Source organism: Balaenoptera physalus (assembly GCF_965194825.1).
Source record: "Balaenoptera physalus genome assembly, chromosome: 12".
Lineage (NCBI taxonomy): Eukaryota > Metazoa > Chordata > Mammalia > Artiodactyla > Balaenopteridae > Balaenoptera > Balaenoptera physalus.
This window is the reverse complement of record NC_138897.1, coordinates 24,636,723-24,661,502: the sequence shown is the minus strand read 5'-3', so window position 1 is coordinate 24,661,502 and position 24,780 is coordinate 24,636,723. Positions and strand designations below refer to the sequence as shown.

General features: G+C 53.4%; 1 protein-coding gene across 6 annotated transcripts in view; it reads right to left on the bottom strand.

Moving 5' to 3' along the window:
• Window positions 1-24,780, bottom strand: part of MYO5B (myosin VB) — a 361,242-nt gene that overhangs the window by 10,908 nt on the left and 325,554 nt on the right. For 2 of the 6 annotated variants that reach the window (XM_082416526.1, XM_082416523.1), the window contains exons 27-35: window positions 21,694-21,759; window positions 18,266-18,505; window positions 17,298-17,398; window positions 10,724-10,801; window positions 7,329-7,527; window positions 5,744-5,837; window positions 4,189-4,332; window positions 1,316-1,467; window positions 648-737 (exon numbers count right to left, since the gene is read on the bottom strand). In XM_082416526.1, the coding sequence (XP_082272652.1) occupies window positions 648-737; window positions 1,316-1,467; window positions 4,189-4,332; window positions 5,744-5,837; window positions 7,329-7,527; window positions 10,724-10,801; window positions 17,298-17,398; window positions 18,266-18,505; window positions 21,694-21,759 (1,164 nt within the window). The remainder of the gene's footprint in view (window positions 1-647; window positions 738-1,315; window positions 1,468-4,188; window positions 4,333-5,743; window positions 5,838-7,328; window positions 7,528-10,723; window positions 10,802-17,297; window positions 17,399-18,265; window positions 18,506-21,693; window positions 21,760-24,780) is intronic. The other 4 variants (XM_082416524.1, XM_082416525.1, XM_082416527.1 and 1 more) reach the window with 4 other exon arrangements.

The window sequence follows — 24,780 nt, the reverse complement described above, 5'->3', positions numbered from 1 at the left end:
TGGTGAGAAGCTCGAAGCTGGGCCTCAGGGTCAGTTTGCACAGATGTAGTTCAATTACATTGCGCCTCTTCTCTTGGACCATCACTGTCTGTCTTAAAATGGACAAACTAATTGGTTGGCTTAGGAGACAATCTGACATCCCAGACAATTGAGCTTTCTGCCAGCATTCACAGAAATGGGGCTCTTCTAGAACTGCTTCAGAAAATTAAGGTCACAGGGTTTTCAGGGGGAGTCCCGAGGGCTCTCAGATGATGGATGGGTTACGCAAATTCATTTCCCTACGAATCCACTTATTCATTCAGGGTGCTTTCCAGGGGCCCTCGGGGTCATCGAGGCCTGCCTTATTCCTGCTTCCAGTGAACAGGTGCAGAAGGCACGCCCAGGGCCTGAGGTCCCAGAGGTGCTCCAAAGATCTCACACCCTCTCTTCAAGGGATACAAAGCAGCTCAGAATGACATTTGGACAAAACAGAGATGCCTTCTATGACCGAAACCCCTGCCCTCCATTCTGACCTGAGATCTGAGGTGCTCTGAAGTGGAACACGTGTTGCTGTGCCCAAGGAAACGAGGGCCTAACTGCTGAAGAACACGGGGCACCTCGATGGTGTTTAAGTGCACTTTAGGGGACTGGGTTTATCTTACACTCACCTCATCCCCGCTGTACTGCTTCAAGCAGTGCAGGAGGCGGCAGGTATTGGACAACCAGAACGATGTCATCTCAAAGTCATCACTGTGCTTCTGTGAAAAGAAAAAGACGTTCCTGGTTACGAGTAAGTGGTTCCCATCTGGTCAAATGCTTACCTGGTCCCTCCATGTCCACGTGTCCTTCTCTTACCCAGTAGGCCCCAAGCAGATCCGACGGAAAGCGGGCCCTTACTAATCACAGTCACACAGAAGAGAGCCATCCCCACGAGGCTGCGTTACTGCTCTTCCACTACCGGGGATGATGTACGACCCAGCCCTGGTCCCCTGATCAGTGGTCCACACACGTGGGGGACAAGCTGCCTCTACAGCTGACGACGACGAAGCAAAGTGACACAGACGAGCTTGACTCCAGCAGCCCTGGGCTCTACTGTGAGCACTGGGCCAGCTGGCCTGGCAGGTTCTCACCATCAGTGATCCAACATAAGGGGTGTTGGGCAGCACGTGGTGAAACATGCTGGTATCCTGTTTATCTAGAGGTCAGGTGTCATTTACCTTCAGAGCTGGAGATGTTGGAGAACTTGGATCACAAAACCCAGACAGAGAGAAGCGAAGGTGACCTGTTGTTTTCACCAAGCTCCCCACACACCACCACCTTCGGCCTGAACACTGACCTTGAGGACCTTCTTAATGCCATTGATGGTGGAGGTCAGCAGGGAGTGCACCTTGAGGTCGTCGTTCACGTAGTCCGCGTGCCTGATGCACATGTAGAGGATGTAGGCAGGGAGGCAAGGCACGGTGCCCGCCAGCGCCTGGGGCTTCAGGTCTACCGGCAACAAACAGCAAGAATTAGATTTATAGCCGATGCTCGGGGCTGTAAGAATCCTGGCCTGCAATACCCATAACTCTAACATTTTCCTGTAGCTCCTCGTGGGGGTTGGGAGAGGAGCAGGGGAGAAGCTGCCCTGATACACAGATTCCCTCTGACCTTGACTACCGGTAGTTTCAGAAACTAGTTAAAAACCCCAAACAGACAAAAATCACGTTCCTAAGTGTTTAAAATCGGCTCCTCACTCCTCGTCCTTACAACATGGAGGAAAAGAATCCACAGGTGGCGCCCTGCCCGAGTTTACACACGGTAAGAAGGGGCCACGGCCAGAGGCCGGCTGGAGACGGGCGCTGGCTCCCTCACCAGGCGGCCGGGGCGAGAACTTCCCACCCCTCTGCCCCAGCGCTTCCCGTGGTGGACACACGGGCCCTGCAGCAGCAAGGAGGCGAGGCCTGCTCCCACAGACGGAGCCCGCGTACCGGGGGCTGGGAGAGCTGGAGCAACTCCTAGCGCGTCCGGGCCTCGGCTCGGAAACCGCGTGGCAGCACCCGCCCGCCCGCCCGGACAGGCTCGGAGCCAGCAGGTCAAGCAGGCCACCGACCGGCCACACCCGCTCTCCCCTCCCCACGCCGCCACCTCCCTCTTGGCCAGCGCTAACTGGCCACACTCAGGGACAGCTGCCCCCCTCCCCTCCCCCCCCAACCACTCTCCTCTAAACCGCCGCACCCCGTGTGCTCTGGCAGGACCGGGAGCGGCTGGTGGGCCTCCCCGTGAACTGCAGACTCCTGCTCAGCCTTTTGGTCCTTTCCTGCCAAAGCCCTTGGAGGGCCAGGGAGAAGCTGTCAGACTGCTTTCCATGCCAGAGGAGGCCCGGGGAGGCACAGACCAGGCTGAGAGCAGCAGTGCTTGGTGGGGGCCCAGAGCAGGAGGAGGAGAGGCCCAGGGACAGGCAAGATGGAAGGCGAGCACGAGGCCCGGGCACAAGGCCACGGGCCTCAGACTCCAGGCGTGCTCACTGCACCCCCAGGCCTCACCCCACACCCTCATGACCGCCACCCCCAAGCTCCACCCAGCCCAGGCCTCAGGAGCCACCTCTAGGCTTGGAAAGGCAGTGAGGGAGGCCACCTCCCCTCCACCTGCAGGGGGGCGGGGGGAGGGGAAGGGGCAACTCCTCAGATCTTCCGCCAGGGCCGTCCAGGGTCAGGGCCGTCTAGGGTCAGGGCCGTTTAGGGTTGGGGCTGTGCATGTGCTGCCAGCTTCTCCAGTGGGTACCTGGCCTCAAATACACCTACAGGCCATAATACTCCAGGTACCTGGTTAACATCTGGGCATCTCATAGGCTTAACAGATGACTGCGGATTGGCCTTTGGCTCTAATTAGAATGCCAATAACATTTATACAGAAAAATGTGTTTTAAGGCCCAGACTTCCAACCTACAGCTTCTTGCTTCGAGCCTGACCCGTATGCAGATTGCAGATAGCTTGTCCTGCCTTGGAACTTTCTATTGTGATCTGAGTCCCATAGCAGCTAAATGGTAGCGTCTTGGGGGCAGGGACCATGGCCCTACTTTTCTCCATCGTCCACAGTAACCAGCCAACACTGGGCACCTGAGCCGGGATCAGTGGAATCCCGGTGTTCGTGTGGAAGCGTCTTTTGGAGGGAAGGTGACCAGGTGCTGTGTGCGGGCGGCTTAGCAGATGAGCTTGCCTGGGGCCACCTGAGCGATGACCGTGGGAGGGAGCCACCCGCTGGCTGGCACAAGCAGCCTCCACCATTATTATTCTTTTTGCTCTGATGCTCTGAACTTTTGAGTTTCATTCATCAGAGATTAAAGGTTCATTCCTAACGGTGTTTGAACAAGATGCAGCCTGGTTAAGGAAACTTGAGGTGAACTTACATCACATTTAGTAGGCAGGCAATTGTGGGGAAATTAACCTTTATAAAAAGAGCAAAATACTCAGCTACTAAAAATACCCAAAACAAAGAGCTGAAGCAAAATCTCTGCTAGGCTGAAGCCACGCTCCATTCTTTCCGCAGCCCTTGGCCCACTACTCAGCAGACTGGGACTTCGATAAACGTACATTTCTCTAAAGTAACATTTACCTCTTATCTGAACTCCAAATACCCCTGCAAAAGCTACCACCTCTTTGAATTCCTCACATTCGAGAAGGGTTTCGCAGCTTTAACACAGCACTTTCACCTTTGTCATATTTCAAGTGTGGGGTGGGCGGGGTCAGTATCCTCATCCCCATTTGACAGATGGGAGAACTAAGAGACTGGAGAATGGAGCTAGTAGCTCAGGGACCAGAGGACCAGACCACCAAAGATCCCTTCTTTTTTGGTCCAGGACTCTTCCTGCCGGCTCTGCAGGCGGCTGATGAACTGGGCTGAACACCGAGCAGGAAGGCTGGCATGTTGCAGCCAGATGGCATGTAAGACCAGAAGGGTCAGAGCTGGTACAACTGGCAAACCAGGCCCGGGGCTGGCAAGGAAAGCAGCTCCCAAGAGCCCTGCATGCGGCCCTGGGGGCAGCCCACACACTAACCCCAGTATCACCTGGGAGCTGGTCAGAAGTGCAGCAGCTCGAGGTGGTGGGTGAGAGTGGCTGGGGGATGGAGGATGGGGGAAGAGGAAGAGGGTGGGGGTGTCTGTGGGATGGGGGTTGTGCAGGAGGTGGAGGAGGAGGGGCTGGGGGTGGGATGCCACAGAGGGCCTGACCTGTCACCAGATTCCGAATGAGCAGGGCCTCGTCCTCCTTGTGGTACTCCAGCATGCCCTGGAAGTCCTTCTCTTTCCGCTGCACGGTGACCTGCCTGTTGAGCTCGTGGCGCCTCCTCTCGCTCTGGCCCAACGCCTGGGCAGCTGAGCAGGAGAGAGGGACGGAGGATGAACTGAGACCTCCAGGCTCAGCCCTGGGGGCGGGGTCATTTCAGGTGGGTGGGGTTTGGGCCTGGGTCTGGGGCCCCAGGGTTCTGGGTTCTCTGGGCTGTCACACTCCTTACATGGTCTGTCCCTGCAGCCTGGGCCACAGTCCAAGTGTGACCAGAGGAGCTTAGCATCAGGCACTGGGGGCCACTCAGGACAGGGGCTACTCAGGACAGGGGCTGTGGAAACACCCAAAATGGTAACTGGCAGGTTTTGGACCAGAGAAAACTCGGGAAGGATGTGAGGTGCAGGATGTACAACTATCCGGCTGGGGAGCTGTTTCTTTTTCCCCACCCAGCTGTAAGAAAGGGAAGGACGGAGGGAGAGGGAGGGAGGGGGAAGGAAGGAGGGAGGGAAGGGGAGGACGGGAGGAGGAGGGAAGGAAGGAGGGAGGGGGAGGGAAGGAGGAGGGATGGAGAGAGGGAGGAAGGGGATAGGACAGAAGGAGGGAGGGGGAAAGAGGGAGGGGAGGAGGAGAAGAAAAAGCCTGAGTGACTGGGAGTTTGAGAACTCTAGGAACAGAAAAGAGAAATCCAAAGATGGAGAAGGGCATGTGGGGTATGGGGGCAATGGCCCAAGGCTGAACAGGACACAGCCCTGCCCTCCTACAGCCTCGTCTAGAGCAGCAGGTGGACATAAGCAGGTGATTAAACAATACCTGTGATGGGAACTGTGACGTAGCTGTGTGGTGTCAGGACAGCAAAAGAGGGGACTGGAACCCTGAGGACGTACTTCCTGAGCTGAGGTGGAAGGATGGGGGGTTATCCCAGGTGGTGAGGGGACAAAGAGAGGGTTCCCAGCAAGGCAGGATGTGCAAAGAAGGGTGGGGAGTGACATGATTAGATCTGCAGCGGGGAGTCAAGGAAAGAGAACATTCTGGGGGTTTCTGGGAGATTGATTTAAATCTCTGCCTGACCTCTCTGGGCCAGATTCCAGTTGGGAAGTTTAACCACAGAACTGACCTCTCTCCCTGACTACTGTAGCGTGGAGAAGGACCCCCGTGGTTTGGGGCTTTATATTATGGAGCATTCTTTCGAACCAGAAGGTATTGCCTCCCAGCTTTAAGCCCTGTGAACGCAGGACCACAGGGCCACTGTCTCCGCTGCCCCTCCCCGCATAGCTTGAGTCAGCACCCAGACACCTGCTAGGTTTGTGGATCGTTAGTACAGGTTCCGGCAAACTGAGACTGGGTGAGCGCCTGGGGGCTGCGTGATTCTGTCACGTGACTGCCCTGGGCGGGGGCGGCAGCAGGTGGGGGAAGTGGAAGTGTCTGGGCCGGGCAGGCAGTCCCCTCCCTGAGGGTGGCCGAGCACACTTGTGCCTCACGACACCCGCACCCACACCCTACCTTCCAGGTCCTGGACTTTCTTCATGTAAATCTTCAGTTGCTTTTTGAGCTTCCTCTCGTTCTTCTCCAGCTTTTCCACCAGTTCTTTAAGGTCCTAAAAGCAGGAGGAAGCAGTGTGAGAACAGATCTAATCCCGCCCTGGAGGGCAGGGGTGGGATCCGGGGCCCAGCCTGGCTCACAGGCAGCCGTCAAGGAGGCCAGGCTCCGGGTCCAGCAGGAGGTCGCCCCAAGCAGCCTGCTGCTCCCCGGGTCTGGACCCACGAAGTGGGAGATGGGTCACAGTGTTCTCTCAGCCTGGACAGCAGGCTCCTCTGGGCTCGGGTGCCCTGCCCAACCCACAGTTCTCTAGGCCAAGCCTCCTCAGGTTGCCATGCCAACCCCCAGGAGACCCTCAGCCTCAGGGTCCCCAGGTGGCTGGGCGGTGCCCCGGGAAGGAATGGACAGGTGAAGGCATGAGAGCGCAGCGGGGAGGTGTCAGCTGGACAAGCCTGCAGGCCAGTGAGGTTACCTGGGGCCCAGAAGCAAAACGGGCTCTTGGCCTGGGCCCCTCAGTGGCTGCCTAACTCCTAGCAGCCACCGCCACAGGGAGAAAATCAGCCCCTGGGACCTGGAACAGCATTACTGTCACCCTGACCCAGCTGGGCAGTGGAGGCAGGGAGCTCCATGACCGTCAGAGACACTGTGACAAGGAGTGACACAGGAGACAGAAGCAAACACGCCCCTGTGGAACCTCGGAAAACATCTGGGCTCCCTTTCTCCTTCCTCCTCTGCACGGGTGACGTCCCTTTCGTGCCTCCTGCCTCAGGTCAAGCCTCCCCTACAATTCTTTTTCTGTAATACTTGTTAATCCCATGTAGAATCATGCTTTTGGAAACACCATCTTCTTTCTCTTCTTTTTTTTAACATGTCTTGCTTCCCCTACTAGCCTGTTAGCTCTCTGAGGACAGAGACTGTCTTTCACTTCTCTGGCATCTTCCCGGCTCCTGTGGTTACTTCCAGGATAGCTACCAACTATTCCTCCCCTCCAGCAAGAGGAAGAGTCCATCCCCATCGCTCAGTCTGCCCAGATTTGTCTCAGTCAACAGAATGTGGCAGCAGCGACCCTGCGCCAGTTCTGGGACTAGACTTTAAGAGGCCTCCCAGCTCATCCTGTTGGAAGTCAGCTGCCACGTAAAGCAGCCCATGGTGGTCCAATGAAAGACGGCCACGTGTGTGCAGAGAGCAGATCACGTGGAGGGGAACTGAGGCCCCAGACACAGGACTGGGTCTGTCTCACGTCCTCCAGCCCCCTCCAACCACAGTAGCGCAGAGACAAGTCACCCCCACTGAGCCCTGCCAGAATTCCTGACCCGCAAAATGTGGTTGCTATTCCAGGCTGCTAAGTTTTGGGGAGGTTAGTTATACATTAACAGATAAATTAAATAGCTCCACAAACACTTGCTGACTGTAGATTTCTAGACTCTCTATTCCTACCACAGGGCCAAGCACATGAACCTTGTCCATTTGGCGAAAGGCCACTCCCGGTCCCCTTTTCTTCCAGAACGTGACCTCCCAGAGCTGGGCTCCACGGGGCACGGCGACTCACCAGGTTCTCATTGGTCAGCCGGGACATCTCCTGCTGGACGCCGAACTCCACCTGGGCCTCCGGGGAGAGCAGCAGCGTCTGGCAGAAGGTCTGCTGCTGCTTGTCTATCTCCTCCTTCAGGGCCTCCACCTGGGCCTTGAGACCCTCCACCTCCTCCTCGTGCTCACGGCTCTGAGCCTGCAGCTGGGCCTCCAGCAACCTGCACCCGGGAAGGAGGGCAGGTAACCGGGTGGCCTGTGTCTGTGCGCCCAAGTAGGGGCCACACGTGGACACGCAACAGGGGAGCAGCCGAGCAGGGACACAGCAGCAGCATCAATTGCATGAAACCAACAGGGGACGGACACGGAGGGGAGCAGGTCCACGGGGCCGGGCAGGCAAGCAGGCCAGCCTTCCTCTGGGAGGACAGGGAATCAAGGCCAAACGCAGCACCCCTGGCCTTAGGCCTTTTTCTCAACCACCCTCATCCCTTTGTTCTTTGTTCCTGAGCACAGTCTATTGGTCTGGGATTGAGAGATTGTCTCCATGTCAAAATATCATCAGCAGAAATAAATTTCTTATAGCATCTTTTCAATAAAAGCATCCATATCTGCCCAAAGTTCACAAGAATCTCCTTGCTAAGACAAAACTCTGGTAGACTGATCTAGCTATATTACTTGCATATTTTCCCTTTAGTAGATTCTCTGCAAGTTTTAGAAAGATCCTTTCTTTTTACCTTTTTTTTTTTGAATTTTTAAATTTTATTTATTTTTTATACAGCAGGTTCTTATTAGTTATCTACTGTATACATATTAGTGTATACACATCAATCCCAATCTCCCAGTTCATCACACCACCACCCACCCCCCGCCGCTTTCCCCCCTTGGTGTCCACACGTTTGTTCTCTACAGAAAGATCCCTTCTTTTTATTTACCTCACCCCCACTTCATCTCTGGCCTTTTATATACATTTTTTCCCCAGTCAAAATAGAAACTAAGACTAATTGCAAGTGATCTGGGGGGAGGTTTAAGATCAACTGCTGTCATGACAAGAAGCAGAGAGACCTAGAGAAGATCTGGAGAAGGTTGGGGAGAAGCTTCGGGGAGACTCTCTGGGCAATTCTGGGAGACACCTTCTATTATGAGGGAACGGGTAAGGAATTAAGGAAGGTTCCGAAGCAGCCTCCTCTTCAGGAAGTTAATTACTGATAGGACTATGATGCTGTCTTCTTGGGCGTAACTACTTGAACGAACTTTCATCAAAAGCCTCCTGACTTGGTCACCCCACCCTCTCCCTGGGATGCAGATAAAGACTGTGACCAGAGCTCAGCAGAGTTAGGACCGTGGAAGTGCCTAGGAGACAAGCTCCATGTTTCTGCAGTTCTGCTGTCATTCTGGGAGGAGATAATTCCCACAAGACAGGAGGGAGCAAATCTACAAGGGAGCAAGAGAGAGGGGAAAGTCTACACCGGGAAGTCCCAGACGGAAGCGACCCCGTGTTCGGTCAGCTCCACGGCGGCACCAGGTGCGGTGCTTGGCCCCAGGGACTTCTCAGCAAAGTGACACAAATGAATGAAGAAATGACGGAGGGACGACTGATTCACCCATTCATCACAGGCAGCATCACCAAAGGAAAACAACAATGCGAGGACTGTGGAAAGTAATTTGGTAATTGAATCAGCATTTTTAGGGGACACACAATATTTAGATAACATCCAATCTTGGCTACAATAAACTAAAAGTAATCACCAGTAAGTTATAAATTTAATGAGAGAAATAGACTGGAACGTTGGGCTCTAGGAACTCTGCCCAAAGGATTCGTTCCCGGGTTGCGCTGTGAGTTTGCTGCTCACATCTTTCTTAACCTCCATGTAGACTGTAATTGGGTGACTTAGTCCAGGGTTCTGTGCAAAGTCGGAGAACCCCTGCCTGAGCTCCCGGCTGGCCACTTCACCTTGCAGGTGAGAAAACTAAACGTGAGAGAGATTTGAGGCCACTGCCAGTGGCAGATCTGGTTCTGGATCTCCTGAGGCATAGGGCTGTGCCTTTTTTGTTTTATTAATGCATTCATTTCTTTATGTATTAAAGCGCATCCTATTCCCCCTCCCACCCCAAAATAAAACAAACTTCTAGATGGGACAGGAATTTGATCTTACTCCAAAGTAGCCACTATGATACAAGTAGCAGCTAATATTTATTCCATGCTTTCTACGTGGCAGGCATGTGCAAAGTGCTTCACCTTCATCTATTCCTTGCAATGACCCGAGGAGGCAGGTCTGATTCTGATCCACATTCTACCAGAGAGGAAATGAAGCCAGATGTCATGTTGCTCACAGGTGGGGCCACGTTTGAACCCACAGCCAGGAGACATGCTGCCTCGAGAACCAGCTGACCTCAACTTTCTTTTGCCAAGAAGAGAGGCTCTTGATACTGTAATGGGACCTCCATGACGTCATCAGCAGGCAGAACTCGGGAGACGATGCGAGAGGCACTGGGCTCCCGTTGCAGCCCGCCAGCATCAGGCCGAGGGCGCTGGGCACAGCACTCACGCCACCTCGCCCAGCCTGTTTCCTCTTCTGGGAAACAAGCTTATTGTTGGGAATCTCAAGTGCACGAAGCTATGCCACAGCCCTGAAAAGCCAAGCGCTGGCAGGAAACGTGCGATGTGATCGTCAGGTTGTATTAATTCTGTGCACGTCTAACTTTCTTTGCTAAGCTGATCACCCAGGGCTGATGGCCAAAAGGGTTACGGATTCAGGCTCCAGTAGCACATGGAACCAGGTTCACATTCTGGATCTTCTGCTCAAGCAGCAAGTTCCTCACACCCTGCAAGCCCCAGTGTCCTTGCCCCATGAGCGTGCGGTGAGGGTCAGACATGGCGACCCCGAAGCGCACTTGGCGCTGGGCTGGTCAGCTCTTATGAGCTCCAGGCAGTCACTGCAATGGCGACTGGCACATGTGCTGGAGGGCAGGCTGCCAGGACCCCTGTGCCTGGAGCACGGCCAGCAGCTCAAACGCAGCCGATGCTCTCGGCTGATCCTGCAGTCAGGATGCTCGGTATGTAGCATGGAAGCAGCACAGACTCAGAAACCCACAGAATTAAATTCCCCTCGTTCTAGAGAGCCGTGCGCCTGCTGCCACGTTAACTCCCTCTAGTCCATTCCTTCACCTGCAGAGTGAGCGAGCTGCAGCCGGTGGCCTCTAAGGTCCCCGTGAGCCATCCAGTGCTACCACCTTGACCCAAACAAGCAGCCTTCACACAAAGTGACAGACGACCAGGCAAGGGGCTACCCACCAACACCCCTCCCCGTCTCACCCCCGTGAACTGTGCCCTCGCATCCACTCCAGCTGAAAAACAATGAAGCATGGACACAAGCGGACAGAACAGAGCAGACACGGGAAGAAAGGCACACATTTGACCTGGCAACTTGCTTTAGGCCTTGGTAGGCCAAGCCGAGCTCTCCATCTTCATTCAAGTATCCCCAATCCTCAGCCTTGCTAGAAATAAAGGACAGAAAAACAGGGCATCCAGTGTAGAGGGACAGAGAGGGCAGCAGAGAGACTACAGCCAAGGTGTGGAAAGGCAGGAGGGAAGGCTCCAGAACGCCCAGCTCCCCTCCTTTCCCTCCCATCACCAGCACCTCCTCCTGTGGGGTCACTGATCACCCCAGGCCGGAAAGCACGCTCCTGAAGACAGAGCAGAGGGTGGCGCGTGCTCTGCTTATCTGCAGCATGGGCGGGGCAGAGGCATTTACCTGTACTCACTCACGGTCCTTCCCACTACCAGAAGGATTGGGAAAAGAAAGGGAGAATCAGGGGAGATGCAAACAGGGCAGGGAGGAGAGGACCTGCGCAGGGTGGAAGGTGCAGACACTGAGCAGGGGCTAACTGTACAGGGCGGGGTCGGCGGCCTCCCAGATGCTGGATCTGGGGAGCAGCAGGGGTGGCACCTCGGGGACATCTGGCTCCGAGAGGACAGGGAAGGAGACCACATATTTTGCCTGCTTTTCAATGTATGTTTCCTTCCTGTCACTTCTTAAGGGCAGAAAAGTATTAACTCATCTCAACTCCTGCCCTCACTGCAGTCTTGCATAAAGAAACAGCTAATAACAACTTTGCTAATACTAACCAGCATGATGAGTGCTGAGCTTTCTTCCCTTAACCCTGGGACCCAACTGCATTACTCCTATTTACTCAACTGGGAAAGCAGGAGGCCAGATGCCTCCTATTTGCGAGTTCTTTTATCCTCTCCATTTGCCCTGTGTTTGCCCAATGCCAGCAGCGCAGCTCCTGGAGACCAGGCACATGTCACACACTCCCACAGCACGGACCCCTCAACCCTACACAGCCCCGGGCACACGTGAGGCCCTCGAAGGCCAGCGGGACTGGGTGGTGGGCGGCAGGCAGAGCCCTGCTGTCCCCACTAGATTTCGGGCCCGCAGTCCTTGCTCCCAGAGGCCTCTGCTCCTGCTGGCTGGATCCCAGCTTTCCTGGCAGGAAGCACGAAGCAGGAGTTGCATTCACACTGCTTGCTATCAGGACCAGCAACCCCTTCCTAACCCTCAGGAGGAAGACAATCGTCCCCAGGAGCATCTTTGGACATGGTCAGCCACTGGACCATGCCCTGCTGTCAGGCTGTGAGTGAGGTCTGCGGGTGCAGCTACCCATTACCTCTCCCCCCAGCTCTGCCTCATGAGAAAGGGCCCAGCCCTTGCGGGGCTCACCCAGGCTGCTTCTTGGGCACAGCTGGTCACACAGACAGCGGGCCCGCCTCTGGAGTCCATGAAAAGGAGCAGAGGGAGAGCTAGTGATGAGAATGCTTTGGGAGCCGCTCCGTGGCCTCTGCCTCCTGGGTATGCTTGCTCTCCCTCCGGCTGGGTGTTTGCCCTGGGACCTCACACAGGCCTGGCTTCCCCAGATACTGCCTTTGCTTGAAGACTCTGCCGGCCCCGCCCTGCTTAGCTCTCAGCTGGTCTGTGTGTCCCATTATCCTTGCCAATCCACACGTGGCCTGGGCTGTGTGAAGGGGGTAGCCGGTAGCTTAGGCCTTTCCCTTACCAGCTGTTAACACTTACACTGAACTCAGGGCCTTTTAGCATCTATTGAGCTAGTGCTTTAACCCAGAGGGCAGGTCACTGGGAATAACTCCTGGCACGGTTGGGGTCATCCTTGGGTCGGGCCCAGAGGTGGGTGTGTCGTTGCTGAAGGGGCCCTCGGGGATCCCTTCCTCCAACTATCTCATTTCCATGTGTGCAGGGACACCAAGGGGGAGATGACTTGCCTGACACTGACACCTAGGCTAGAACCCAGGTGCCCTGTCTCCCGGCCTTGGTCTCAGGCCCTTTCCTGCCTCACGCTGGCTGGCCCCCCAGACCCCGAGGAGGGGCTGCCAGGCCTCTGAGGGTCCCCGCACTCCTACGGCTCCCAGCAGACTCACTCTGCAGGGGGGCACGCGTGTACTGCTGAGCCCTGCAGTGAGGAAGTTAGCATTCCTAATTCTGTAATAACATCCAGGCATCATGCACAAAGATTAGAGAGCCATGCAGCCCAGTCGTCCCATGGGGCTCAGGACGTCAGGCGCACGAGTAAATTAAAAACCAGTCTACCACAGACCTACTCGAGAGTGGACTTGAGGATACAGGGAGGGGGAAGGGTAAGCTGGGACAAAGTGAGAGAGTGGCATGGACATATATACACTACCAAACGTAAAATAGATAGCTAGTGGGAAGCAGCCACATAGCACAGGGAGATCAGCCCGGTGCTTTGTGACCACCTAGAGGGGTGGGATAGGGAGGGTGGGAGGGAGGGAGACGTAAGAGGGAAGAGATATGGGAACATATGCATATGTATAACTGATTCACTTTGTTATGAAGCAGAAACGAACACACCATTGTAAAGCAATTATACTCCAATAAAGATGTTAAAAAAAGGAAAGAAAAAACCAGTCAACCAACTCCAGGCCCATCTTTTGTTCCTGTTGAAGAGGTCTCCCTCCCACTCCTCCACACCACTGGGGGCGAGGGCCGGGGAGGGAGCGCCCCTTGGTGGTTTGAGAAGGAAACCCCCAAACAAGCTCCAGGGAAATTACTTTTTAAAATAAAGCTAAGTCCTTGATGTAACTTAATACCAACCCATATTCATGGAGAACCTCCTGTGTATGTGCCCCTGTGCTGAGCCCTGTTCCCAAAGAGGCCAGAGACACACACAAGAGTAAGCAGCGGGCAGAGCCTCTGACGGCGCCCAGGCAACGGCTCCCCTCGGCTAGGGAGCTCGTGTCTGGGCCAATCACCACGCGGCTCCGGCCTCCTCCTTCACTGTGCGTGAAAGTGCTCAGCTGTGTCATCGGAGAGGTTTCTTCTGGTCGGCAGGATATAACCTAAAACTGGAAATGGCGCACACCAGAAAAGGCCTGGGATAATATTACTTTCCCTCTGTGGAGACTGTGAAACCTAGGACCCAACGACCGGCCCTCCGCCCAGCGGAAGGACCTGCCGCCGCATGGACAGACACAGGCAAAGTTCCAGCCAGCTCGGTGTCCCATTTCTACAAAGACCGCTTTGCGCTGCATGGATGTTCTCATTTCTTTACTTCCCACCCGGACTTTCTAGCCAACTGCCCAAGAGATTCGGGGTCTCTGAGAAATGGGAGGCAGCAACCCCAATACCAGGAGCAAGAGGAATGTTGAGACCACAGGCCTGGCCACACAGGAGGGAGCTGTTCGTGGATAAATATGGTTATGCCATGGAATTACAGCAGACAGAAGTTGTGCTGATGGCTCAGGACCGAGAGAATTTGGGGGAACACAAGGGAATGATCACCCCCTAGGAGAAAGCTGAGAGCTTCTAGGAGCAGCTGAGCTGGGTCTGTGAGAGGAGCTGAGCAGAATCAAGCTGCCCCTCCTTTGCCCTGCCCGGCAGGACAGCCTGCAGCAGCTGGGGCTCAAGGCCAAAGGAACCGTAAACTCCAAGCCACCCTAAGGCGGCTGCACATACCCCTTCCTGGCAAGACCAGGTCTCCATCCTCCTGCGCAGGCCCGTTAGGGGGTGAGTAATAACCCCAGGGTCAGCTGCCCAAGCCCAGGTGGCAACAGCAAACCTGCTCTCTGTGCGCAGGGCCTCATGTAGTTAGTTTCTCAGCACCTGCTGGGTGGAGAGGGCCTGCAAGGAGGTTTCTTGGGACCTGAGAAAAGGTCCAAGAATGCACCCTAAGTCTTGCTCTGGAGTTCCACAGACTTGGGAAGGCTTGGGTGGAACGGGCCAGCAGCCAAAGGAACATGTTCCTGGAGCCAGACCTGAGCCCTGGCCACACCCCTGCCCCCACGCAGCTCTGTGACCTGGGTGCACGTCCAGAGGCGAGGCCAGCCCGAGAGCAGCAGGAACCTCTCTCTCCCAGCCCACCTGCCCATCTCTCCCGGAGAGACCCTGATGCACTTGGTTCCAGACAGCCCTGAGAAGACGGCCTCTCCAAACACCCAGCCTGTCTGCTGCAGCCCATCTCTGGGGCACGGACCAGTCTTCTCTTTACCCTAGTTCTGCCATTTATAAAATGGTAATAACATTGCTGGTTTCTCTTAGTTCCCCAGGTGTGAAAATGAGAGAGCGTTTGGAAGCAGAAGTGCTCTACATATTCCTGTGGCTATTCTCAGAGCCCTCAACACTGGCTTCTTGCTCCAAATTTGAAAACACAAGACACAGTTGCAAAGACCGAAAAAGAACTCTATAAACTATGAAAGTTAGCAAGTGAAAATGTTCTGAACTTGGAGACCAGTACTCTTAGAGGGGCTGTGATTGGGTGGGGAGGTGTGTCTATACTCCCTCCAGAAATCGAAGCAAAATTCAGTGTATATGTTTTTCTAGGGAGACCATAGATTCTCCAATCACCCCAACTCCAAAATCATCCCTGCATAATACAATTTACATTTCAACCAGAACACTCTCCATTACAGGAAAACGGTTAAGGGAGGAAAAGCAACTCTGTCTTCAAAGCACCTTTGCAGGGAGCAGCCCTTGTTGGAAAGGATGCCCTCGCTGTCTGGGCTCCAGGAATCACATCCTAATCCTCCTGCCCTGCCAGCCTGCCCACTGCTGTCCTCTGTTGCTGCTGGGATTCAAGGAATTGGAAGAGAGACAAACCCACCAGTGTCATTTCCAGGTGTGGGGCAACTGGGGCACTGGTTCCTCTGGCTTCCCTTCCCCGAGGCAGAGGCTCCTTTCTATACTTAACTCGGTTTCACAGGCTATTAATTCCCTATTGTACCCTGGGTTTGCTGGGAACTGAATTATTTTAAGATATAAGAAAAGCTATTTTTATTTTATCACCATCATCATTATTGCTGCAAAGGAAGACAAATCCAGGGTATTAAGCATCCCCTGGGAATACCTATACTTAGGTCTGGATGCCTGACAACCATCTGGATGAACAAAAAGGGGGCTGATAACAGCGACGGTCCATGAAGATCAGAAAGATAAGCACACTCGCTTGTCAGGACCAAGCTCCCAGTTTCCTTCTTCCTTTTAAAAAATGTTAAAATATCACCTGTGTTCCTTTTTCTTATTCATCTCATTTCTTATCTTCACCCAAGATGATTTAAAATGACTAAATCTTGACTCAGTTTTGGCATTCAGAGATTCACCTTCATTTCCTTCTCTCCCTTCTCTTGAAATAAACTGAATTTCCTCCTGGGGGCCTGCTAAAATACCCTCACCTTCTGATCACCTACACAGTGGGCTTGGGGCAGCCCAGCCTGGGAGTCTGGCCTTCGGATTCTACCTTGACTCAGTTACAGGCCCGTCGTGTGCCTGAGTAGCTCAGTTTTCTCATCCACAGAAAGAGGGGCCAGATGAGAAGATCTGGGAATCAAAGCCCTGGGAAGTCCTCACGTCGTTCGGTGACACTCCTGCAAACAGGTTCATGCTGCACTCCCAGTGCCCACTACTGACAACTTTCTGGATGCACTTGCTGTTTTTAGCAACTTTAAATAAATGCTTAATGATTGATCAACATTCAGAAAGAGAGACAGGCAGCCAGGGAAAAGGCCAGCTCCGGTTTTACAAGTGCCCACAGAGGCACAGGTAATAATAGTGGCTATAAGAACACTGATGTTTACTGCATGCTTATCATAGGCAGGCACTGCTCTGAGGGCTTTGCACGGACTAACTCGCCTAACCTCAGTCACCCTATGTGGTAGGCTGCTATGACCGTCCCCAGTTCACAGGTGAGGAAACCTGGCACTGAGCGATTTGAAGTGTCCCTAAATAGCTGGTAAGCGAATGGAAGCCCCGTGCACACTCTCAAGTGCTCGGCTGCACTACCTCGGGGGCCCTGCTCTGTCCTGTGTCCCAGGGCCCTGCTGCCTCCTTCAGTCACTCTCTTTTGCCTTAACCCTGCGTAGCTCCTCCTTGAGGGGGGACCAGAAGTGGGAAAGTCCTGGAATTTAGTCTAGGCTAACGTCCAGGGAAATCTCCTTTTAGCCAATATGGTAGTGGTCACATTCTCCCACCCAATCTCTGCAGTGCCCGTCTTGGGTTCCACGTCTTAAATGACAGGGCATGGGGCCCACTGTCACGTGCGTCCACCAGCTGGGCTGAGTAAAGTTGGCAGACAGGGTAAAGAGCTGGAGCAGCCCCTCTGCTACTACTCAGACGGGCTGACTTGGCACCTGCTTCCGTTTCAATGAGAAAAGCCACTCCCAGCCAGTCCTTCCCTCTCCTCCTGTCAAACCCCCCGGGACGCTCCCTTCCCCAGTGCTTTTCAGAGGACCCGGGTTCTGGATGCCCCAGGGGTGATCACTGAAGTCTCGCTAATGCTAACAGCAGGCTTCCTCGGCGCATGGGACTCACCGAGTCTGCTCCTCCTCATTTATCTCCTATAAAAACCAACACCCTGAGGCTGAGCGCAAGGTCAGTGCCGGAGGAGTGGCCCTCGCGTACCAGGCTGGGCAGGGCTCCTTCCCCGTCGCCTCCTCCAGGCACAGTGACCGCAAGGCGGGGCTTACCTGTTCGTCTGGCAGACCCCATGATAGGCCTCGATGGCGTCTTCCTGATCCACGTGCTTTTCACTGTTAGGCCAACTTGTTCTGGCATTGATGTTTGGCTCCTAGAACGTCCCAGATTAAAAAATAAATAACTCTGGTTATACAGACAATTGTCACGAAATGACTTTATACACAGAGGGAGAAAAACGAGCCTTTGGGAAAAGACAAAGGCACCAGAAGACTTCAGATAACAGCGGTTAATCCCCGGCAGGAACGTGACTTTTAAAAATCACATTGGGAGAATCAGGGAGAATCACAGTCACAGTCAGAGGCCTGGCTGTGAAAGGCAGAGAGGGTGGAGGGGAGGCTGGGGGAGGCGGGGAGGGAGAGGCAAGGATGGTGTCCCTGGAGGAGAAAGCTCCCCGAAGGCGGAGGAGATGACTGGAATCTGTCTTAGTTTGGAATCCTGCACACTCAGTGCTGCCCACCTGCCCCAGCTCCCCTGCCCCCTGGGCCCAGGCCCAGAGCGGCCCAGCTGGCCTCCGGCCCCTCCCGCCCGCTCCTCAATCTGTGCAGGAGGGGGAAACATTAGGAACAAACGCTAAGTTGGACTTGTCACCCCGGGAGAGCTGAGAGAGAGGGAAGACTTTCTTTACCTGGGAAACAAAGTAAATAGCAAGGGGCAAGACCTGAGGTGAAAACCAGGCCAAGGGGGCTGCTCAGGCCGTGGCCCAGGTTTACTCTAATTCTGAGCCTCATTCCTTTTGAACATGTTCCTATTGAGTAACTTCAGAAGATCCTAGAAACTTCCAGCAAAGTCTCCTGTGAAAAGTTATGCTGGGAGGACAGCAGGTACCTTGCTTTACTTTTAGAGGAGACTCTAAAAGACTCTATTTTAGGTTGAAGGCCCGCCTGCGTAAAGAAACCTAAGAAACACACCTCTTCCCCCACCGTGGCCCCAAGCCCCGCCCGCGGCCCCCTCTCCTCACCGAGCCCTTGCCAGCCTGGCGGCGCTGGTCAGCACTCACGATCTGGCTCCTCAGGATGAGCACCTCCTCCTTGCGCACCTCCAGCTCCTCGTGGGCCAGCTTGAGCTGGTTCAGCAGGAGGCAGTAGCTGTCAGGGGTGGCGTGGGTGGCGCTGTGCTCTGAGGCCTGGTCGGCCACGGCTTTCCTCAGCTCGTTCAGCTCATTCTTCAGCTTCTTGTTCTCCGACTCCAGCTCCTGCCTCTGGAAGGCAGCCCGGCGACATACTCACTCCCTGGAGCCCGGGCACCATCCCCGGGGGGCCTCCTCCTCCACCTTCCTTAACCACCTGCCCCGTCCACCTGGGGAGCTAAGAGCAACCTTCCCGTGTTAACGACGGGACACACAGTATACGTTCTGACTGTGTCAGCAAGTGGTCAAAGCTGGGGCCTGGACTTGAACGCAGACCCCCAAGTTATTGGTGCCAAGGATCTGACATGATGCCTGTATGGTCGCAATCCTCTAAGCGATTCAGTGGGGTTCGTATTTCTAGGTGTACTTGGCTATGAAACCCTTCTTTGTGGAAATGCTAAGTTAACAATTTTAAACGTGTTAACACAGGACTTCCTGGAACCCTAGTATGTTAATGTATTTTTTGACTTTCCAAGAGAGAGTATAAAACGCCTGACACCCTAAACTTATCTGTCTAGAGAGGCCTCCCTGCCCCTCTCCTCTAAGGAGTGTCACATAGACTCGTGTTCTGGAGAACAGACCAAGAACATCGTTTTGGTCATACGGAAAGCCGCCAATTGCCAGTGCTAGCAGAGAAAACACCGCCTGTATACAGAGTCAAAAATACCATTGAAACTCAGTTTTGGAATGTATTTAAAATTTTCTAGGTAAAATATTTAACTTTGTGTTTGAGATGAAGTCAGATAATTTAAAGTCTGATAATTACACATAAATTGCTGACAGGGCCCTGGAATATATGGGATTCAAAATTTCCCACAGAAAACCAAGAACATGGACAACTGGGCACTGGTTACACATTCATCACAGAGCCACAGGATCACAAAGCTAGGAGATCATTGGGTATAACCCCTTTACTGAACGAACGAGGAAGCTGAGGATGGAGCAGAGAAGGCTCACAGTGAGTTCAGAGGCTGGTCCAGGGTCCTTCCCACTACTGCACCACACACGTGGTCATTTCTGGGAGATTTGGGACCAGGCATGGAGACGAGTGATTCTGCAGAAATGAGAAGGGCCCTGGGGTGTGGTGATTATTGGTGAGTCTAGTTATTAAGTTCAGGAGTTGAGACTCCACTCAGAGCCTCGGTGATCTTCCTTCTGCTAGCAGTGTGCCCTCCCAGGACAAGCCAGCACTGCCTGGGGAAGGAGCACTGGGCTGGGAGGCAGGAGCCCTGGGTCCTCACTCTGGTACAACTTTGTACCCCTGGAACCTCTGCTTTCTCAGGGGTGGTTCAAGGGATTGGGACCAGATGGTGGCTGAAGTTTCCTCTGGCTCTGACCAGAGTTGAGTGGGCATCAGAATCCCCAGAGGGTGTGTTAAAACCCAGACTGCCGGACCCGCCCCAGAGCTGCTGATCCAGCAGGTCTGGGCTGAAGCCCAAGAATCTGCGTTTCTAGCATGATCCCGGTGATGCCGCTGGTCCCAGGACCCCTCTTAAGAGAACCACTGGGATAGACCATTCTATCATCTTTAAAATGAGGGGTGAGATTGATGCCCCAATAGCCTATAACAAGATCCCGTGTTCCTTTTCTTCCTCTGGGGCTAAGCCTCCCTCAGGAAAGGCAGCTGAAGGATGGCGTACAGAAAGCCCTGTAACAGGCATTTATCACAGCAAGAGACTCCCCTGCCCCTGGGAAGGTGTTAAATCTTTTAAATATCACATGAGAAAGTAAGTCTAATCAATAATTCAAAAGAGAAAAACCTACCTAGCACCCTCTTCTTATACCAGTAGTGTGGCCCTAGTTGTTCAAAAAGCTGTGGGAATGACTCAGGGCTGTTCTCCTGAGCAATATGGCTGTTACCAGAGTTATCTGCAGTCCTGTAAGTGGGACCAGGCTGAGTGGCCCTGGCACACTGGAGAAATTCCCAACTCCCAAGTCTCTGGGGAAGAGGACAGGGGAGTGGGAATGCTCCACCTAACGCCCCTTTTCTGTACATCCCCACGCCCGCCCGCCCGCCGCATCGTTGCAGTAAATGCAGGCCCGCTTGTCCTCAGACACGAGGCCTTCCACCCTCCACCCGGCCACCTCCTGCTGGACACGCTGGGAGAGACCCCGGCCTTACATATCTCCATGCTGGTCTGGATTGTTTTTCAAAGTGAGTCTATTCCACCGGCACATTTTACTCTAACTGAAACTGTATCAGGTAGGTAAGATACACGTGCCATAATAATAAATATATATTTGCTCTCTGGCTCTGGTTCCTGGAAGAGCTTCTTAAACTCTTGTAACCTCCTAGTGTTAGAGGTGAGAGGAACATCTTCTATTATATTTGGTCTTAGTCCCTGGTTCCTGGCACAGAGCTCCTAAACCCTTGGAATTCCCTGAGTGGTGAGGTGAGGGAAGTGTCTTCTGTTATTCATCATAAGCCCCTTTCAACCATGCTGGAGTTTATGCTGAGGTAACTCTTGGAGGATGGGGGCTTCCAGAGGACCCAAGCCTGGGGTTAGAGCCCTGCAGCCTTCAGCCCACCCATCGACCTTAGGAAAAGGGAGGAGGAGGGCAGAAGATGGAGTTAAATGCCAACGGCCAATGATTTAACCCATCATGCCTGTGTAACCAGAACCTCCACAAAACCTCTCAGTGACAGGGTTTGGGAGCTTCCGGTTGATGAACACGTGGAGGTGCCTGGAGAGGGCTGGACACACCGAGTCCCCTCCCACATGCGTCACACCCCTTCCATCTGGGCTTTCCTGAGTTGTACCCTTCACAGTAAACCAGTAATAGTAAGTAAAATGTTTTCCTGAGTTCTGTGAACCGTTCTAACAAATTATCAAATGTGAGGAAGGGGGCACGGGAACCCATGATCGTAGCAGAGTCCTGGGGACCCACCGATGTGATTGGCATCTGAAGAGGGGGCAGTCTTGTGGGGCTGAGCCCCTAACCAGCAGGGTCTGTGTTAACCCTCGGAAGTTTGTGTCACAATTGAATTTAATTGTAGGACTCCTAGTTGGTGTCCACAGAGAACTGGAGAATTGCTTGATGTGGAAAACTCATACATTCTGTGTCAGGGGTGTTTGGAGTAAATACAAATTTTCCTTCATTTCAAAGATGAAGAAACTCAAGTGCGGGAAGGGGAAACTGTGGGCTTACGGCTCCACTTATTCGTAGACGGAAGCTCAGGACTGGCCTTGCTGTCGCCCAGCACCATCATCCGTCCTCCGTAGGGTGAGTTAAGGAAGCTTGTCTTCCAAGAATCTTACCTTCAGACTATTGTAGGCTAGATCTGCATCCTGGTCCAAATCTAAGTCACTACTTGGCTGTTCCGCCTGCATGGAAGAAGAGGCAGAGAGGTGAGCACGGGCTGCAAGGCAGCTGTTCCACAGGACGATTTCCCACCACGGTCAGGACGTGCTTGTTTTGCCCTTGCTTGTGCCCGGCACTCCCACCCTCTGTATGTCCGCCTCCTTCCTGCCAAGATGCAGCTCACTACCTCAGGCCACCACGGAGCTCCCTCCTGCCTGCCCACATCCCCTGCATAACTTTATTCACACGATCTTCACAAGCACCTACAGGTTGAACACAAATAACACTGTGTTATGGGTTGAACCACGTCCCCAAAAAGATACACCGAAGTCCTAACCCCGGGTAACTGTGAATGTCACCCAGTTTGGAAATAGGGCCTTTGCAGATATAATCAAGTCAAGATGAGGGCATTAGGATGGTCCCTAGTCTGCCGTGACTGGTGTCCTTATAAGAAGGGGAGAAGACACGCACACAGGGAAGACCCCCACCCCCCACCCCGTGAACTGAAGATGAAGGCAGAGCTGGGAGTCACGCAGCTGCAAGTCGAGGAATGCCAAGGGCCGCCAGCAGCCCAGACACTCAAAGAGAGGCATGGAGCAGATCCTCCCCAAAAGCCTTTAGGAGAGCACGGCCCTGTTGACACCTTAATTGTTGGCCCCTGGTCTCCAGAACCATGAGAGAATAAAGTTATGTTGTTTTCAGCCATCTAGTTCGTGGTACTTTGTTCCAGTAGTTCTAGGAAACCAGCACCGTTAGACTTGTGTGCTTATTAGGAAGGTTAACATATAATAATCATGTACTTGTTATGAGGTTTAAGAGCCCCTCTTCGTTATTTTTTGGCAGCGGGGGGGGGGGGGAACACGTGTGTGTGTGCACATGTATATTGCTTTCCCAACTAAGTCACTCTAAGCACCTTGTGGAGAAGCTGCTTCCTCTACGTCGCTCTACAATAGGCAGTGTGACAGCTGGCCCACTACGGAGCACCATGAATGCTGTCTGACCTCACAGCTCCACAGCTGGTGGGTGTGGAGAGCAACAACGGGAACACCAGCCCATTAGGACTCAGCCGAGCCAATGACTCCTATCATTGTTTGGCAGCTATTGGACTTGACTTGTCCAATGAGAAGGGGTAGAAACACCTTCACAAATGGTTAACTGCTCGGGGTGATTTCAAGTAGTGAGTGATAGTCCCTGAATAAGATGGGTTTGGGGGCTAAAACCTGACAGTGCTTAACTAGATATCCACAGTGCTAGCAACCTGAAGTCCAGCTGTGGATGGATTCGGTGGGTCCCAGGCTTGGAGACTGGGGCTGGATCCAGGTCAAGGACTGTGACACCGGCTGCACTGTTTCCAGCCTGCAACCTGGGAAAGCGACGCTCCAGGGTACCAGCCTCTGCTTCGCCTCCCACCATCCCCAGTGGTAGGGGATGTGACTGCTCAGGGTCAGCTCATAGCCCACTGGCCCGGGGAGAGGGCTGCACCTGTGTTCTACGTAGCATGGGCTTGCCGCACGACCATGGATTACTGTTGAGTGCATTAGGTTCTTGGAAAATGGAGATCATCTATCCAAATCTGAGGAGCTGTATTAGGGTGGACCAGCAGTTATGTTTCTAAGTGGACAGCCCGCTGGAATCCCCCTGATAGCCGTGGTGACTCTGCCAGGCCCGGGGAAAGGGAGCCAGATGGCTGGGAAGTCAAACACATGGACGGACTGTCCCAGAGGCCCCACCGCATGACAGGCTAGGTGACTCCCTCACTGACAGGCTCCCTATAGACCTCCCTGTCATTCCTCATCCAGAGCCTGGCCTCTCTCTATAGCCAAGACCTGGGCCATATCGCTCCAGACCAGAGACCTAGGTGGCTCAGAATTTCTCTTGGGACCCAGGGCAGATCCAAGAACATGATCTCTGAAAGCTCAGTTTCAGGGTTTCTGCAGAGGGATTCCATACTCTCCTCTGGCCCACTTCTGCCTTTCTTACCAAACTCTGGCAGAAACAAGGTCATTCTTCTTAAACAGAGATCCTCAAGGCACGTTACAGGACTGTGAGCCGAGACTGCGGTTCTAACTTTTGCTCGGTGATTATTTTTTAATGAAAGATATACCCCTTTTTATCCGGTTTCGAGACAAGCAGAAGTCCTAAAGCCAAGATTCCAAAATTATTTGGCATTTCTGCAGTGGGGAGCCTGGAGAGTGAGCCTTCAGGGACAGCTGGGCGGCCAGGAACTTTCACGTCGGGCATTGTCTGACGTCTGTGCAGCTTTTCATCTATTTGATTTGTGCTCGCCTGTCAGGGCAGATTCTCTTCTAATTGAATGAGTCATTTATAAACCTAATCCTTTCACCCTCCATTCTGAATCTAATCCACCTGAAAGACTTAAATCCATCAGCAAGATTTACCTCCCCACTTACTGCTCAGGAAAAACCCCAAGAATTTACCAGTAATACTGATCAACATCTGTATCACATTTGATTGGAAAGGGAAGTTGGGTGTTACAGAAGGAGAAAGTGTGTAGGGGTGGGGTGGGGGTAGGGCTGAGGATGCAGGGAGGGGGTCGAACCCCGCAAGGGGCAACTCAAGCCTGAGAACAGACCCAAGGCCTTTCACAAACCCACAGTGAGGTCAGCTAATGATGTGAGCCATGTCCGAAACGGCCTCATATCCCATTAGAAGCAGTCCTCATAGCAGGTGGAGGACCACTTGCTCTCTATTCCTACAGCACCAACCTGTTTGTACTCAATCTGGCATTTATTTGAGCGCTACCAATGTTATTTTTTATTCTTCACCCGTGTTATGTCTGGTTCTCCTGACCTAGATTACACATTCCTCGAATTTATAATCTAGTCAATGGGGGGATTTCTCTTCTGTTTGTATCTCCCTCATTTAATAAACACTTTGAACACCTACTATGAGTCCGGCACCAGCACAGTGCTGAGCATAGGATAGGTGCCCAGTGGGTCCCTGGGATGGAGTGATACATCTGGGGACACTAAGGTTTCAAAAAATATCTTTTCGAGACCCAAGATACTGATGATAATTTAGAT